The following is a 14,960-nucleotide window of genomic DNA, read 5'->3' as shown; positions in this document are numbered from 1 at the left end:
AGACAGCCTATCCATAAAGCAGATGTATGCCATCCCTGAAAATACAGGCCAATGTCCCAGTACAGCATAGTATAGTCTCTCCACCAAAATAAGGGTATTGAAGTGGAACCATGGACTGAGTATAAAGTGAATAACAGAATGCTGAAAGTATTCAGACCAAAAATATATAACAAGTGTTTGGAGATGATGCATGCAAACCTGCAAGAGAGCGGCTCACCTAGCAAGCCCCGACTCGCGTTCCACCCTGCTTCCTCACGTCCCCTGGGGCAGTCTTGCTTTTTATTACTATTGTGAGTTCCAGCACTTGGCATGATTGTTTTTAGTCTGGCACAGGACCTCCCCTATGAATATCTGTTCAGTTAGAAGAAATGTTTTTGGGGTGTAAGAATCGTAGCTGCGTTACCTGGTTATCAGGGACTGATGTCCACATGGTGGTATGAAATATGCAGTCATGTGCTCCAAATTACAGTTAATCTTCTGGCATGGGTGTAGAAGATAAGAGGTGCCCAAGGTTACTCCACACTCTGGGCAAAGGTCGGGCATGTCAGGCGGAAATTCCATAGGCTTTTTGTGAAGTAAAGATGTGTAAAAAGTAAAATTAGACTGTATGTGCAGGAAACCTTCATTTCAACTATTTACCCTTTGTTGGCCCTGGCTGTATGGGGATAATCACCTTCAAAAATTGTACTTGTTGCCTGCAGTTATCCAGGTTATTGCGGGTTCCAGCCTGTGCTGACCGGGTATGTGCACAGAAGGGTGAGGAGTCCTCCTGAGAGGCACATGCATGACATACCGTGACATACTAATGCTGAGGGCATCGGATGTGGTATTGAAGGAAGGCTCTTGCTATCAGAATAGGAATGATTGGCTTTTTGCCATGGGGAACCACTGAGAAGAAAATAAGCTTGCTGAGGAAATAAGACAAAGCATTGCAGCAAGGGCTCCTTAGAATGAAGTGGACCTCTTCCTGCTTATGTCATCTGTCTTAAGTAAGGCGGGTAATCAGGAAAGCATGGCAAACGGTACTAGAGCCTGGCACTGGAGGAAGTCAACGGTCTTGTATATATCAAGCATTCTATAAGTTCAGGTTTCAATCAGATGGTTCACCAAGGCATCTCAGATGGCCTCATCAGTAGAGGTCTGTGCCTTGTGACACCCAATGATTGCTAGGACAAGGGGGCGACACGTTCCTCTTCGTTTTCAGTTACAGTACCAGCTAGTGACTCAGATTTATACTGCACACACTTCATGTAAGTCAGTGGATAACCTTCTCGCTCTTCTACCTTTTGAATGGTTACAGGTGGCAATTCTTATTCCATTCCGAAATCGCCATGAACATCTGCCGATCTTCTTCAGGCATCTAATCCCCATGCTCCAGAGGCAGCACTTAGAGTTCTCCTTCTATGTCATTGAGCAGGTAAGTCCCATCGTCAGTTTTCTGTAACTTTTTAACAATTACATTTTCAGTAACTGTTTAAGGTGCAAAGCTCTGTGTGGGTATAAAGCAAAGCTGCCTACACATGGTGAGACGTCTCGCTTTGATGGGTGACACATCATTCAGGGCTCCAGATGGCAAATCAAATAGTCACCAATGCAGCCAAGAATTTGGAAGCAGCGACAGGAATTTACTGCCTTATCGCAGTTTGCAACTAGCTCCACTGACTCGCTGTAACTTTAAGACAAAAAAGGGAAAAAATGATCTTGCTGCATCTAGCAGACGCAACGCGTGGTAGGCACTTCGGATTATGACGACCTATGACACTGTGCATTTCTACTCCCCGCTGGCTGTCAGGAACAACAGTCTGAGGGAAGTGTTTGAGCAATGTAACCACACTTTTCCTACTAATTAGAGCTTTGCAAGCAGTGTAAAGAAGTGGAGAGGGCTGAATATCACTAATTTTAGTGCACTAGTGTAGAAAAGGGAGGTAATCTGTCAGTGTCTCTCTGCAGAACACATATGATACACATACAGTTTAAAGGGAACCTGTCACCCCCAAAATCGAAGGTGAGCTAAGCCCACCGACATCAGGGGCTTATCTACAGCATTCTTTAATGCAGTAGATAAGCCCTGATGTAACCTGAAAGATGAGCAAAAGAGGTTAGAATATACTCACCCAGGGCTGGTCCCACTGCGGTCCGGTCCGATTGGCGTCACGGTCCGGTCCGGGGCCTTCCATCTTCTTACGATGACGTCTTCTTCTTGTCTTCACGCTGTGGCTCTGGTGCAGGTATACTTTGTCTGCCCTGTTGAGGGCAGAGCAAAGTACTGCAGTGCGCAGGCGCCGGGAAAGGTCAGAGAGGCCCAGCGCCTGCGCACTGCAGTAGAGGACGTCATCCTATGAAGATGGGAGGCCCTGGATCGGACCACAACGCCCATCGGATCGGACCGCCCGCCCGCCCAGGTGAGTATAATCTAACCTCTTTTTCTCATCTTTCAGGTTACATCGGGGGCTTATCTGCAGAATGCTGTAGATAAGCCCCTGATGCCGGTGGGCTTAGCTCACCTTCGATTTTGGGGGTGACAGGTTCCCTTTAACAGCTTGCCCATTATATGCACTGTCTGCAGCACACTAATATGCACAACAGCTGCAAGCACACGCCTCTGCTGTATATACACACAGCACCGACACACACATATATATACATACATACATATATACACACACATGCACGCACACGCGCACGTGCATACACACACACACACACACACACACACACAGTTCTGTTACATACATACACACACACACACACACACACACACACACACACACACACACACACACACACACTTCTGTTACACACACACGGTTCTGTTACACACATAGACACACACAGTTCTGTGACACACATAGACACACACAGTTCTGTGACACACAGTTCTGTGACACACACACAGTTCTGTTACATACACACACACACACACACACACACACACACACACACACACACACACACAGTTCTGTTACGTACATACACACACCCAGTTCTTTTACACACACACACACAGTTCTGTTGCATACACAGTTCTATTACATACACACACACACCCTTCTGTTACACACACAAACCCACACACAGTTCTGCTACATACATACACACACAGTTCTGTTACATACACATACACACAGTTCTGTTACACACACATAGTTCTGTTACACACACAGTTCTGTTACACACACACACACACACAGTTCTTTTACATACACACACACGCAGTTCTGTTGCATACACACACACAGTTCTGTTACATACACACACACACACACAGTTCTGTTATATACACACACAGTTCTGTTACACACACAGTCCTGTTACACACAGTTCTGTTCTGTTACACACACAGTTCTGTTACATACATACACACACACAGTTTTGTTACATACACACACACGGTTCTGTTACACACATAGACACACACAGTTCTGTTCTGTGACACACACACAGTTCTGTTACATACATACACACACACACACACACACACACACAGTTCTGTTACGTACATACACACACACAGTTCTTTTACACACACACAGTTCTGTTGCATACACAGTTCTATTACATACACACACACACACACCCTTCTGTTACACACACACACCCACACACAGTTCTGCTACATACATACACACACAGTTCTGTTACATACACATACACACAGTTCTGTTACACACACACATAGTTCTGTTACACACACACAGTTCTGTTACACACACACACACACAAAGTTCTGTTACATACATACATACACACACACAGTTCTGTTACATATACACACAGTTCTGTTACATACACATACACACACACAGTTCTGTTACACACACACACACACACACACACACACACACACACACACACACACACACACACAGTTCTGTTACACACACACACAGTTCTGTTACATACATACACACACACACACAGTTCTGTTACACACACGCGCACACACACACACACACACACACACACACACACAGTTCTGTTACACAACACACAGTTCTGTTACATACATACATACATACACACACACACACACACACACACACAGTTCTGTTACACACACACACACACACACACACACACACACACACACACACAAACAAACAGTTCTGTTACATACATACATACACATACACACACACACACACACACACACACACACACACACAGTTCTCTTACATACATACAGGCTTAAACAGTACATTTTTGGTATCTCCTGTCTTCTCATTTGTTTCTGCCTCTTGTACATACATTTATATTTTCTGATTTTGTTACACGTAAGTTCAAAGCAGGAAGTTGAGAAATGATACTTGCTGTAAAGGTGAAATGCTGTAGGGAAGACCGCTCCTAATACACAGTGTAGACTGGTTTATGCTGAAAGACTGGTTTTGCTTCCAATATGAGGTCTCAGCCCTCCAGACACCATGAAGTTAGGACTTCCTTGTAAAAAAAAAAAAAATTACTGGTAGGAAAACCTTTGTATGAAATCCATTACTTCATTACCAGTAAAAGTTTTGAAACTCATTCTGAAAGGGGATTCCAGTACTGATATTTGATTTTTTTAAGTTCTAAACACTAACCCATTGTGGTCTTAAAAAAAAAAAAAAAAAAAAAATCTGGTAGTGCTTTCAGGATCATATGGAGTGTCACGACGATTGCAATCAGTGATGCGGAGTCATGACACTGGGTATTGGTTGTTTTTTTGTTTTTTTTCTCTTTTTAATCTATTTTGGAACCATTTGGACAGCTACAGAACTTTCATTTAAAGAGGTTTTTCTGGGCCGAGCCATCGGTGCATGATCAATAGGGGTTCAGCTCTCTGCACCCCCCACAGTTTGTTTAAAGGTCCATAGTGCTTGGCCATGAATTGTGGTCTCCTCATTGTTTAGATTGCTCCATCGGCTTGCATACCCTACACTTAGTAATGGCTGTGCTCGGTATTACAGGGACTCCAAATACTTGAGCATTTTTATTCCTGAATACCTAAGACACTTTTTGAATTAGTGCTTCCTTTATTCTTTGCATGACCCTGTACTTACTGGACAATACCAGATTTCTAGAATTCGCTTTGCTTGGTATTTAGGCTGTGTGCACACGTAGCAGATTTTTCGCGTTTTTTCGCTATACAAACGTGAAAAAAACACACACATTATGCATCCTATCATTTAGAATGCATTCCGCAATTTTTGTGCACATGATGCATTTTTTTCCGGGGTAAAAAACGCAGCATGTTCATTAATTTTGCGGATTTCCCACTATATTATTGCATTGGGAACCTCCGGAAAAATCTGCATAAAAAAAAAAACGCGGTAAAAACGCATGCGGATTTCTTGCAGAAAATGTCCTGTTTTGCTCAGGAAATTTCTGCAAGAAATCCTGAACGTGTGCACATAGCCTATAAAGCTTTGCCCCATCCAAACAAAGGAGATATGGCTCTTGCAAACAGTTCGGTGCTCAGAGTCATCGACAATCATTATATTCTTATGAGCCTATCCTAATGGTATGCCATCAGTTTAATTGAACCTGATGACCCCTGTAACTTAAGGTAGTACTATCCAGTGAGCCTGTATGTCACCTATAATTGGGTCATTTAGTTGACTTGTTGTCCTGTCTGTTAGACTCAATGGAAATACACAAAAGGCGCTACCGTATTATGCATTGACTTGGGCAACATAGCAATTCTCTGCAAAATCATTCAACCAAAAAACATAGCTGCCAGCTCCTTCCTTGCAAGAAACTGATTTATATGTAAAAAAAATAAGCCAAATCACAGACCAGTCACAGGCGGAGTTATGGACGTACACCTCTTGTAATGTGACGAATAATGATAACGTGGCGTGCGACTTTTGTGTCCTGCTACCAATATCCCAACATTTTTTTAATAGTTTCTTTAGTAGACACCATAACTGCATTCATGCCATCATTAGATACTGTGATGAGAAACTTTTTACATATATTTTATGAAAGATAAAGGGAGGCAGGAAAAAGACTGGTCTTCAGCTTCACTGAGGGTTCAGGATACAGCTGCTTCCAATAGAAGGCTATAGGGAGAGGGTGAAAGGACAACGGATCAGCTGAATAGAGGCGCAGACACATCAGAATTGCTACTGATCCTAGTAAGTGTCCTAGTATCTCAAACTAGTACATGATTGACATCAAAACTGCTCATTACTAGTGTATGATGTTCGCCATGCTGCTGTGCCAACTAAGGGTTTCCATTACACTCGTACATCCTATTACCTGCAACATCCTGGCACATTCTCCGATTAGTTGGCCCTACAACATCATCCATGCAACAAGCCGCAACCTAATGGCATCACGTGGCCTAGGGAAAGCGGGGCTGCTGGCAGGTGAAGCTTTGCCATGCTCTGGTCCGATAGCTGCGGACTTCCAACATGGCCGCCCCATCAGGGTCCTGTGAATCTTTTTGTTCCTCTCTATGATGTATGAGAGACAGGGAAGCAGGATCGCCTCTTCTGTGTGTTGTGCCTGGGAGACGACATAGAAGTTTTTTCACCTTCATTTTGTTCCTGAGAGCAGGAAAAAACTAAAAATACAGATTGAGCCCTGGGAGCGCGAGAGTGCTGCTAAATGCAGGATCCGGGTTCTGATTCGTACCATTCCTCATGGACACCTGACGTTTTTGTTTGCATTGCCATCTACTGGTAAAAATGTAAAAATGTTGTGGACTGAATTTGGCGTCCGTTAGAATATCATATTTATCTAATACCCAAATAATCTTAAAAGCAGCACTGACAACAAAAACTCGCTGCTCGTCCTACAATAGGAGGAGTAGGCAACCTGATTCCATTGCCGTATATTGGCCACTGTTATTTAGGATAAGCCGGTCTCATCACTTTGCCGTGGAGTGGGTCTGCGTGATCACATGTGGGAATGTGGTTATTGATGACATTAGTTTTCTGCTAAAGAAACATACGGTATATATTTTTTTTCTGCATGAAAAGGAAATGAGATTTTCTGTTTATAGTCTATTGGCCCATGTTTGCATGGTCACTGTTGAAAAAAACTTCCCGCTGACATTTTAAGAGTTCCTTTCCATTGATTTCTCCTCCCTAGAGAGTTCAGGGACACCGCTCATGACTTCTCCAGCAGCTTTCGTGCCCGCTAGGCAACGCCGTGCCATCTCACATGTCAGCACCAGTCTAGATGGCTTTTCCTGTTTTAGAGCTAGAAGAGGAAGAGTCTCTTTTGCGGGAAGTGACATCTGAGCCCTCTGTGTTGCCCTAAAGAAGGACGCATGCTGGAAGGGTGCCACGTGTATATCGGGGGTGTTCTGTGGCAGCAAGTCGCTTCCTCCAGTCCAACACTAAAAAGCAAGGGCAGATACTGTACTATTTCAGTGTTTACTTCTGCTTCCTGGTTAATATGCTATATACTGCATGTACTGGACACCAAATGGGAGTTATGCAAAGCAAATGTCTGAATGCTTTTATTCACAGCTCAAGCATTATGTATGGCCGCCCCCATAATCCTGAGCAGAACATTCATTTAAAAAAATAGCAAAATCTAAAACTAACAACTAAACAATAAACTAATCATATCTGGTTTGAATTAGTAAAAGGAATAGATGTGATACCTTATTTGTAAGCATACGTTAAAGCTACTCATTTAGTCATAAGTAAAATGACGTGCTGCAAAAAACCAAACACCTTGTAGTAAAATGACATAAATTTCCAGGTGCAGGTTGCTGTGACTGCATTGCAAACATCCAGCTGCACTCTGAGTCTGCTAAGGTAGAGGGAAAAACTGAATATATGAATTTAGAATTGCATTACTGCTGTATAAACGAGATCTATACATTTAAGGCTCTTCGTACAAATTTTGATCAAATTGTGTGAACACATCTGCCAGAGATAGGCAAACTCTTTAGATGGGAACCTACATTGTCAAACTTAGCTCACCAGGACCGAATGGCCTCATATACACCAACTCTCCCCTGACAAAATTTCAGGATTTGTCGTAGATGTCTGGCAGAGGCCCTCATAACACAGGATTACTTTGTAGAGTGCTTACTCCTGTGTATGGGGCAGTGGGGTGAGAGAGCTGCTGGCTGAATGATTTGCTGAATCATCGTTCAGCCGACAGATATCTAAGGTATGTGGGGGACTTTAGCCTATAAAATGAAAGGGCTGGTTGGATCCCACAACTGTGTGCGCTCTGCACCTCTGACTTACAAGTACATGGCAGTAATGCAGTTCAGAATTGATCTATTTATTATTCACATATGCTTTTAACACAATTGCCAAATTTGAAAAAACCTTAGGTTTTCCGATCTAACCAACTGCCCTCTGAGTTGGATCTCTGAAAGAAGCTGTGCACCAGAATATCCCTGATGGAACGTCCCTTCCTAAATGTGATCATTGGTAGAGGACCCACAATCCCCGCCAAATAAGGGTGGCCACCAGGATGTCCCAGTACTTATTTAAGATTTCTGCCACTCTCCTCTTTTGACAGTCAAAAGTGCCAATGATCCGGGTAAGGTCTGAGCTTCTTTGAGGGCACTTGGTGTGGGTTTGCAATAAAGTACTTCTGCCACATAAGGCATGATTAAATGGCATCTCAATGGTACCTCTGGGGTATCCTTTTTCTGTGAATCTCCTTCTCATATCCACAGATTGTTGTAGAAAGTCACCCATGTCGGAGCAGTTCCTCCTTCGTCTCAAAAATTGTCCCTTCGGGATACCATGCTTCAATGCTTGTGGATGGTGGCTATCCCACCTAAGTAAACTATTTGTACTTGTAGGTTTACGATAAATTTTGGTGTTCAGTGATCCAGCTCTGTTTCTCGGGATCTGGACATCGATAAATGGCAAGGTACTTTTCCCCAATTCAAAGGTGAATCTCAAGCCCACACTATTGTCATTAACATCACTGACAAAATTGGAAAAGCTGATATCGGCACCTTCCTAGATGACAAAGATATCGTCAATAAATCTATACAAGATGTGGGAATGCCACCACTTTGGTTCATCTGTAAAGAATGTGGTTTCCTCCCACCAGCCCATTAGGAACAGTGGTTTGATCATAAAACCCTCCGATAAGGGGGAGAACTTGGTTACAATGGAAGAGTCTGAATATTTGAAGGTGCATGGTACCATCCTTAGGGACACTGACACTTATGAAATTCTGCGATCTGACCCCTCTGTGTCATATAAAACCGAACTGAGCTGTATTTTGGAGACCATGAGAGCTCGGGTTTTAATCTCCAAAAATGAATTTGAGTTCCTACTACCATCCCAACCTCTGGTGGCTACCTTTTATACTTTACCCAAGGTCCACAAGGGACTCAATCCCATCAAGGGACGTCCCATTGTCTCAGGTACAGATTCGCTAATTCAAAATTGTGGTGTATATATCGATGAAATCCTTCGCCCCTTCGCTCTTCTCTCATATGTTAGGGACACTTCTGATCTCCTTCTCAAACTAGGGGACATCCATGTCGTTGAGGTTTCCTTCTTGGCCTCTGTTGACGTTGAGGCCCATTTTATAGTAATATACCACACAAAATTGGCCTCTTTGGTGTTGAAGATTTTTTTTAAAACAAGGGCAATCCAATTTCAAGTCCACAGTCAATTTGTATTGGACCTTCTTCAATTCGCGGTTACTCATAATTTTTTCATCTTTGACAGGAAGTACTTCCACCAGCTCAGGGGCACAGCCATAGGTTGTCCCTGCGCTGCATCCTATGTCAACCTGTTCCTGGGCTGGTGGGAGAAACCACCGTCTTTACAGACGAACCAAAGTGGTGGCATTCCCACATAGGGGTCTGGTACAGATTTATTGACGATATCGTTGTCATCTGTCAAAGTACTGAGATCAGCTTTTCCAATTTTGTCAGTGATCTCAATGACAATAGTGTGGGCTTGAGATTCACCTTTGAATTGGAGAAAAGTGTCTTGCCATTTCTCGATGTCCAGATCCAGAGAAATCAAGATGGATCACTGAACACTAAAATTTATCAGAAACCTACCAGTACAAATAGTTTACTTAGGTGGGATAGCCACCATCCACAAGCATTGAAGCGTGGTATCCAGAAGGGACAATTTTTGAGTCTAAGGAGGAACTGCTCCGACATGGGTGACTTTCTACAACAATCTGCGGAAATGAGAAGGAGAGTCACGAAAAAAGGATACCTCAGAGGTACCATTGAGATGGTATTTAATCATGCCTTATCATGTGACAGAAGTACTTTATTGCAAACCTGCACCAAGTGCCCTCAAAGAAGCTCAGACCTTACCCGGATCATTAGTACTTTTGACTGTCAAAAGAGGAGAGTGGTAGGAATCCTAAATAAGTATTAGGACATCCTGGTGGCCGACCCCGATTTGGCGGGATTGTGGGTCCTCGACCAATGATCACGTTTAGGAAGGGACTTTCCATCAGTGATAATCTGCTGCATAGCTTCTTTATGAGATCCAACTCAGAGGGCACTTGGTTAGATCGGAAAATCTAAGGTTTTTTCAAATGTGGCAATTGCGTTAACTGCAAGTTGATGAAACCTTGTAACTATGTATGTAGTTCATTCACATATGCTTCTGCATGCTGAGTGCAGTTGTTTCTGTCGGTTTATATCCACATAAATAGCTGCCGTTACTGTCTGTTCACGACAAATGAACTTATCATCTATGCACAGATTTCAGCATTTTATAAGGAAGTGCTTTGCTTGTTTCTAGGCCGGTACTCAGACGTTCAATCGAGCCATGTTGTTTAATGTTGGGTTTAAGGAAGCCATGAAGGATCGAAAATGGGATTGTGTCATTTTCCATGATGTGGATCACATTCCTGAAAACGATAGAAATTACTATGGATGTGGGGAAATGCCGCGTCACTTTGCTACAAAGCTTGACAAATATATGTACATGTAAGTATTTTTTGTTACTTAACCATACAGTTGAAAATAAAAAAGCAGCCTTTTATTTTCCTAAAAACTTTGCTCCCCTGTGTGAGCCTTCTGTCAGAAGTATATGTTGGGAGTATTTCTTGGACATATATGAATGTGTAGTCCTACAAGGGCAAATGTAGTTCCCCGGCCCCCGTGTTTTATGTATACGTACTGGAGATCCATTCTTCATTATGTTGGAAGAACAGACCTCTCTTTCATACCGTAATCCGTTCCTTTTTATGTAATAAAAGGCCGCATAGCACAGCTGTGTACATAAACATACAGCAATCATACATAATGTGTGCAATAAATAGAATTAACAGCATAACAACATTTTTGGATGAAAGACCTCTCCTAACGGTTATCGGGCTGATTGGGAAAGACTGCAGGTGGAAGAAGTCCAAGAAGGATGGAAACTTTGTTTAGGAGAATTATCAATATGAAGGGAACTTTAGGTGCCAAGACGAGAGCTGCTGACATTGCTTGTGCCGTAATAGAAGAACATGTAGAGTTACTGGACCACGGACGCTGCCTGGGAACCACTGGAACCTGAGAAGCTGCTCAGGATGTAATCTGTAACCTCACAATGCCGGGCTTCTGTGACACACAACCAAATATGTTGTGTATTAGATGTCATATGAGTCATGGGTCTCTTGTGTCCTCGGTTGGTTCTCCTGAGGGTCCTTTCATCCAAAAATAGCGTTTATTTGATTAATAACAATGAGTTTTTCATCAGTATACACATTATGCAAAACCCCTTCCTCGTGTGTTTTGCTGTCGAGAGACCTAAACAGATGCGCCACTGCTTAGGTGAGTGATTCATGCAGTGAATGGGCCGTGGATTCTTCCTGTGCTGGCTCTGAAGTGCTCAAGTTTATCCAAAATATTCCAGAAAATGATGGACTTGGTAAACTTTGATTTAACAGGATTGTAGTTGTATTGACATCATGTCATTGTCAATGTCTGGTCATGCACATTACATAATGACAGATCATGGCAGTGTCAGAAATTTTGACGCTCTGTCTTACTTGTTTGAGGGTCTCCTGATGCGTCACTGACGGCACTTTTAGGAGCAAATAGGGATCAGGCACAGCATTATAATATATATGATCCTCTGATCTAGTGGGAGATAGCATGCTGCACTAAAAAAAATGGAGGTGTTAGGTGAAATGGCAAATTGAGCAACTTCAGCTATCTTGTGTATGGCTGGCATAAAGGCAATGTGTTATCAGAAAATAACCTGCTGTCAATGAGAAATGTAGTTGTTTTTTCCTATGTAATGATCTATATGAAAAAAAATCTGAAATCTTGTCGATTTCACGCTGACCATTTAATACTTACACTTCCTATCCTGCAGAGACCACTTCTGTCATTATCGTCACAGCCAGCATTACAATGGCAGGTAACGGCCATATGTAGATAACATTTATTAGAGGTGATGGTCACAACTCGCCTCCTTCCCCTCTCAGTACTGTGACCTCTGCACTGAGAACTGAGCATGCCCATCACATTGTCTCATAGACGACCGTGAACATCTCCATCTATGATCAATGTGGCTGTTATAAAGCAGATCTCTAAGTCCTGTTAAAGGGATTATCCACAACTGGGCAACCCCATTTTAATCAATTCAGGACCTGAATTAAAAATAAAAACATTGTATACCTCCCGCCGACATTTTGTTCCACTGATGTCTGTGTCACGTGTTGGTTGTGGCCAGTGAGTGGTCTCTCATCAGCTCTAAATCCATATTCTATGCAGACATTCGCTTACACAAAATTGTAAAGCCTGCAGCTGACGATCAGCCACAGTGACTGCAGCCTGTACGTGATACAACAATGTCACCCTCTGGGAACAGTGGTGCTGACATCACTGGGCCAGCGCTCGTGCACTAGGTCCAGCAGTGGTTAGTCTCCATTAACAGCAGCTCAGGCAAGCTGGCTGCCACCATATTAATCATGTACATAAAGTAGGTACATAGGTCATCAATATAAAAGTTATGGACAACCCCTTTTTAATGTGTGTGTGAAAATATTCAGAAACCTAAAAATAGTGTAAAAATCAAAACCTTTTGAAATGAAAGGCTAAAATACCCTATTGGTGCATGCTCATTTACATAAGTCTGTTGTAAGTGACTTTATAACAGTATTAACACTCAGGGGAAAGATGAGTGCGGGGAGATAGTAGAAACCTAACAGAATTAATATTAATATATATTTATTAATGTACTGGAAGGCCACCTGACCCAGAGCAGAAAAGCTGAATCAAGAATATCTTCTCTCTCCTTGGTTTAGACACTCTATCTCCAGACATAGCCTACAGCACACATGTCAAACTCTGGCCGTGTGCCAAATCTGGCCCTCAGAGTGATTATATTTGGCCCACGAAGCCAGGGTATATGTGTGGATATTATACTGTATGGAGGACTATGCGGGGCCTAATATACTGTAAGGAGGACTATGTGGATCCAATTTTTCTGTATGGAGGACTATGTGAGGCCCATTATTCTGTATGGAGGACTCTGTGGGACCCATTATTCTGTATGGAGGACTCTGTGGGACCCATTCTTCTGTATGGAGGACTATGCGGGGCCTAATATACTGTAAGGAGGACTATGTGGATCCAATTTTTCTGTATGGAGGACTATGTGAGGCCCATTATTCTGTATGGAGGACTCTGTGGGACCCATTATTCTGTATGGAGGACTATGTGGGGCCCATTATTTTGTATGGAGGACTATGTGGGGCCCATTATTCTGTATGGAGGACTATGTGAGGCCCATTATTCTGTATGGAGGACTATGTGGGGTCCATTATTCTGTATGGAGGACTCTGTGGGACCCATTATTCTGTATGGAGGACTATGTGGGGCCCATCATTCTGTATGGAGGACTATGTGGGGCCCATTATTCTGTATGGAGGACTATGCGGGGCCCATTATTCTGTATGGAGGACTATGTGAGGCCCATTATTCTGTATGGAGGACTGTGTGAGGCCCATTATTCTGTATGGAGGACTATGTGGGGTCCATTATTCTGTATGGAGGACTATGTGGGGCCCATCATTCTGTATGGAGGACTATGTGGGGCCCATTATTCTGTATGGAGGACTATGCGGGGCCCATTATTCTGTATGGAGGACTATGTGAGGCCCATTATTCTGTATGGAGGACTGTGTGAGGCCCATTATTCTGTATGGAGGACTATGTGGGGTCCATTATTCTGTATGGAGGACTCTGTGGGACCCATTATTCTGTATGGAGGACTATGTGGGGCCCATTATTTTGTATGGAGGACTATGTGGGGACCATTATTCTGTGTGGAAGATCACTGTTGGAGCATCATACTGTGATGGGGATACAGTAGACTTACCGTACCATGCGTGTGGAAGTTACTGTGGAGGAATTCACTTTGGGGGGGGGGGAACTTTTGTTGGCATCAGATTTTATTATTTATTAATTAAAGGTTTCTTTTGCCCTTTGTTTTTACATAATTTTAAATTTGGTCACTGGGCCATAAGCTTTTTACTGCCCTTACATAACATATTATACTATTCCAGTAGAACCCATTTGTGATTATATGCTTATTTTATTTACTTATTTACTGGCTGACGAATATTCTATGCTCACAGAGCAATGGTTAATATGATCATTATGTACCATATAGCATCAGGTTATCGGCAGCACATTGTCACATGTATGCACAGGACAATGTGCTGTGGAGAATGTATAGTCTTGTGATAATTGTCTGGTGTAAATGGGCCTTTACTTTTCATAGACACGATACCGCTCAGTGACCCGTTTTGTCTTCCTATCTCTTTCAGTCTACCATACAATGAGTTCTTTGGTGGTGTGAGTGGTTTGACGGTGGAGCAATTTCGAAAGATCAATGGATTTCCCAATGCTTTCTGGGGCTGGGGAGGTGAAGACGATGATTTATGGAACAGGTGAGTACACACAGCCTCAAGGGTGAGAACTGTAAGCAGGTTCATACAGTGTGTCATTGTGGGGAACAAAGCCACCATTGTACAGATCTCCATATTACTATTAATCGCATATTTATCAG

At 42.8% G+C, this 14,960-nt stretch overlaps 1 protein-coding gene across 2 annotated transcripts in view; it reads left to right on the top strand.

The window, feature by feature from the left end:
- The window catches only part of B4GALT6 (beta-1,4-galactosyltransferase 6), a 106,002-nt gene that overhangs the window by 86,881 nt on the left and 4,161 nt on the right, over positions 1-14,960 (top strand). For both annotated transcript variants that reach the window (XM_077270399.1, XM_077270400.1), the window contains exons 5-7: positions 1,301-1,417; positions 10,692-10,879; positions 14,719-14,841. In XM_077270399.1, the coding sequence (XP_077126514.1) occupies positions 1,301-1,417; positions 10,692-10,879; positions 14,719-14,841 (428 nt within the window). The remainder of the gene's footprint in view (positions 1-1,300; positions 1,418-10,691; positions 10,880-14,718; positions 14,842-14,960) is intronic.

This window comes from Ranitomeya variabilis, chromosome 6, assembly GCF_051348905.1.
Source record: "Ranitomeya variabilis isolate aRanVar5 chromosome 6, aRanVar5.hap1, whole genome shotgun sequence".
Taxonomy (NCBI): Eukaryota; Metazoa; Chordata; class Amphibia; order Anura; family Dendrobatidae; genus Ranitomeya; species Ranitomeya variabilis.
The sequence above is the reverse complement of the archived record's forward strand: the minus strand, read 5'-3'. Positions and strand labels throughout refer to the sequence as shown.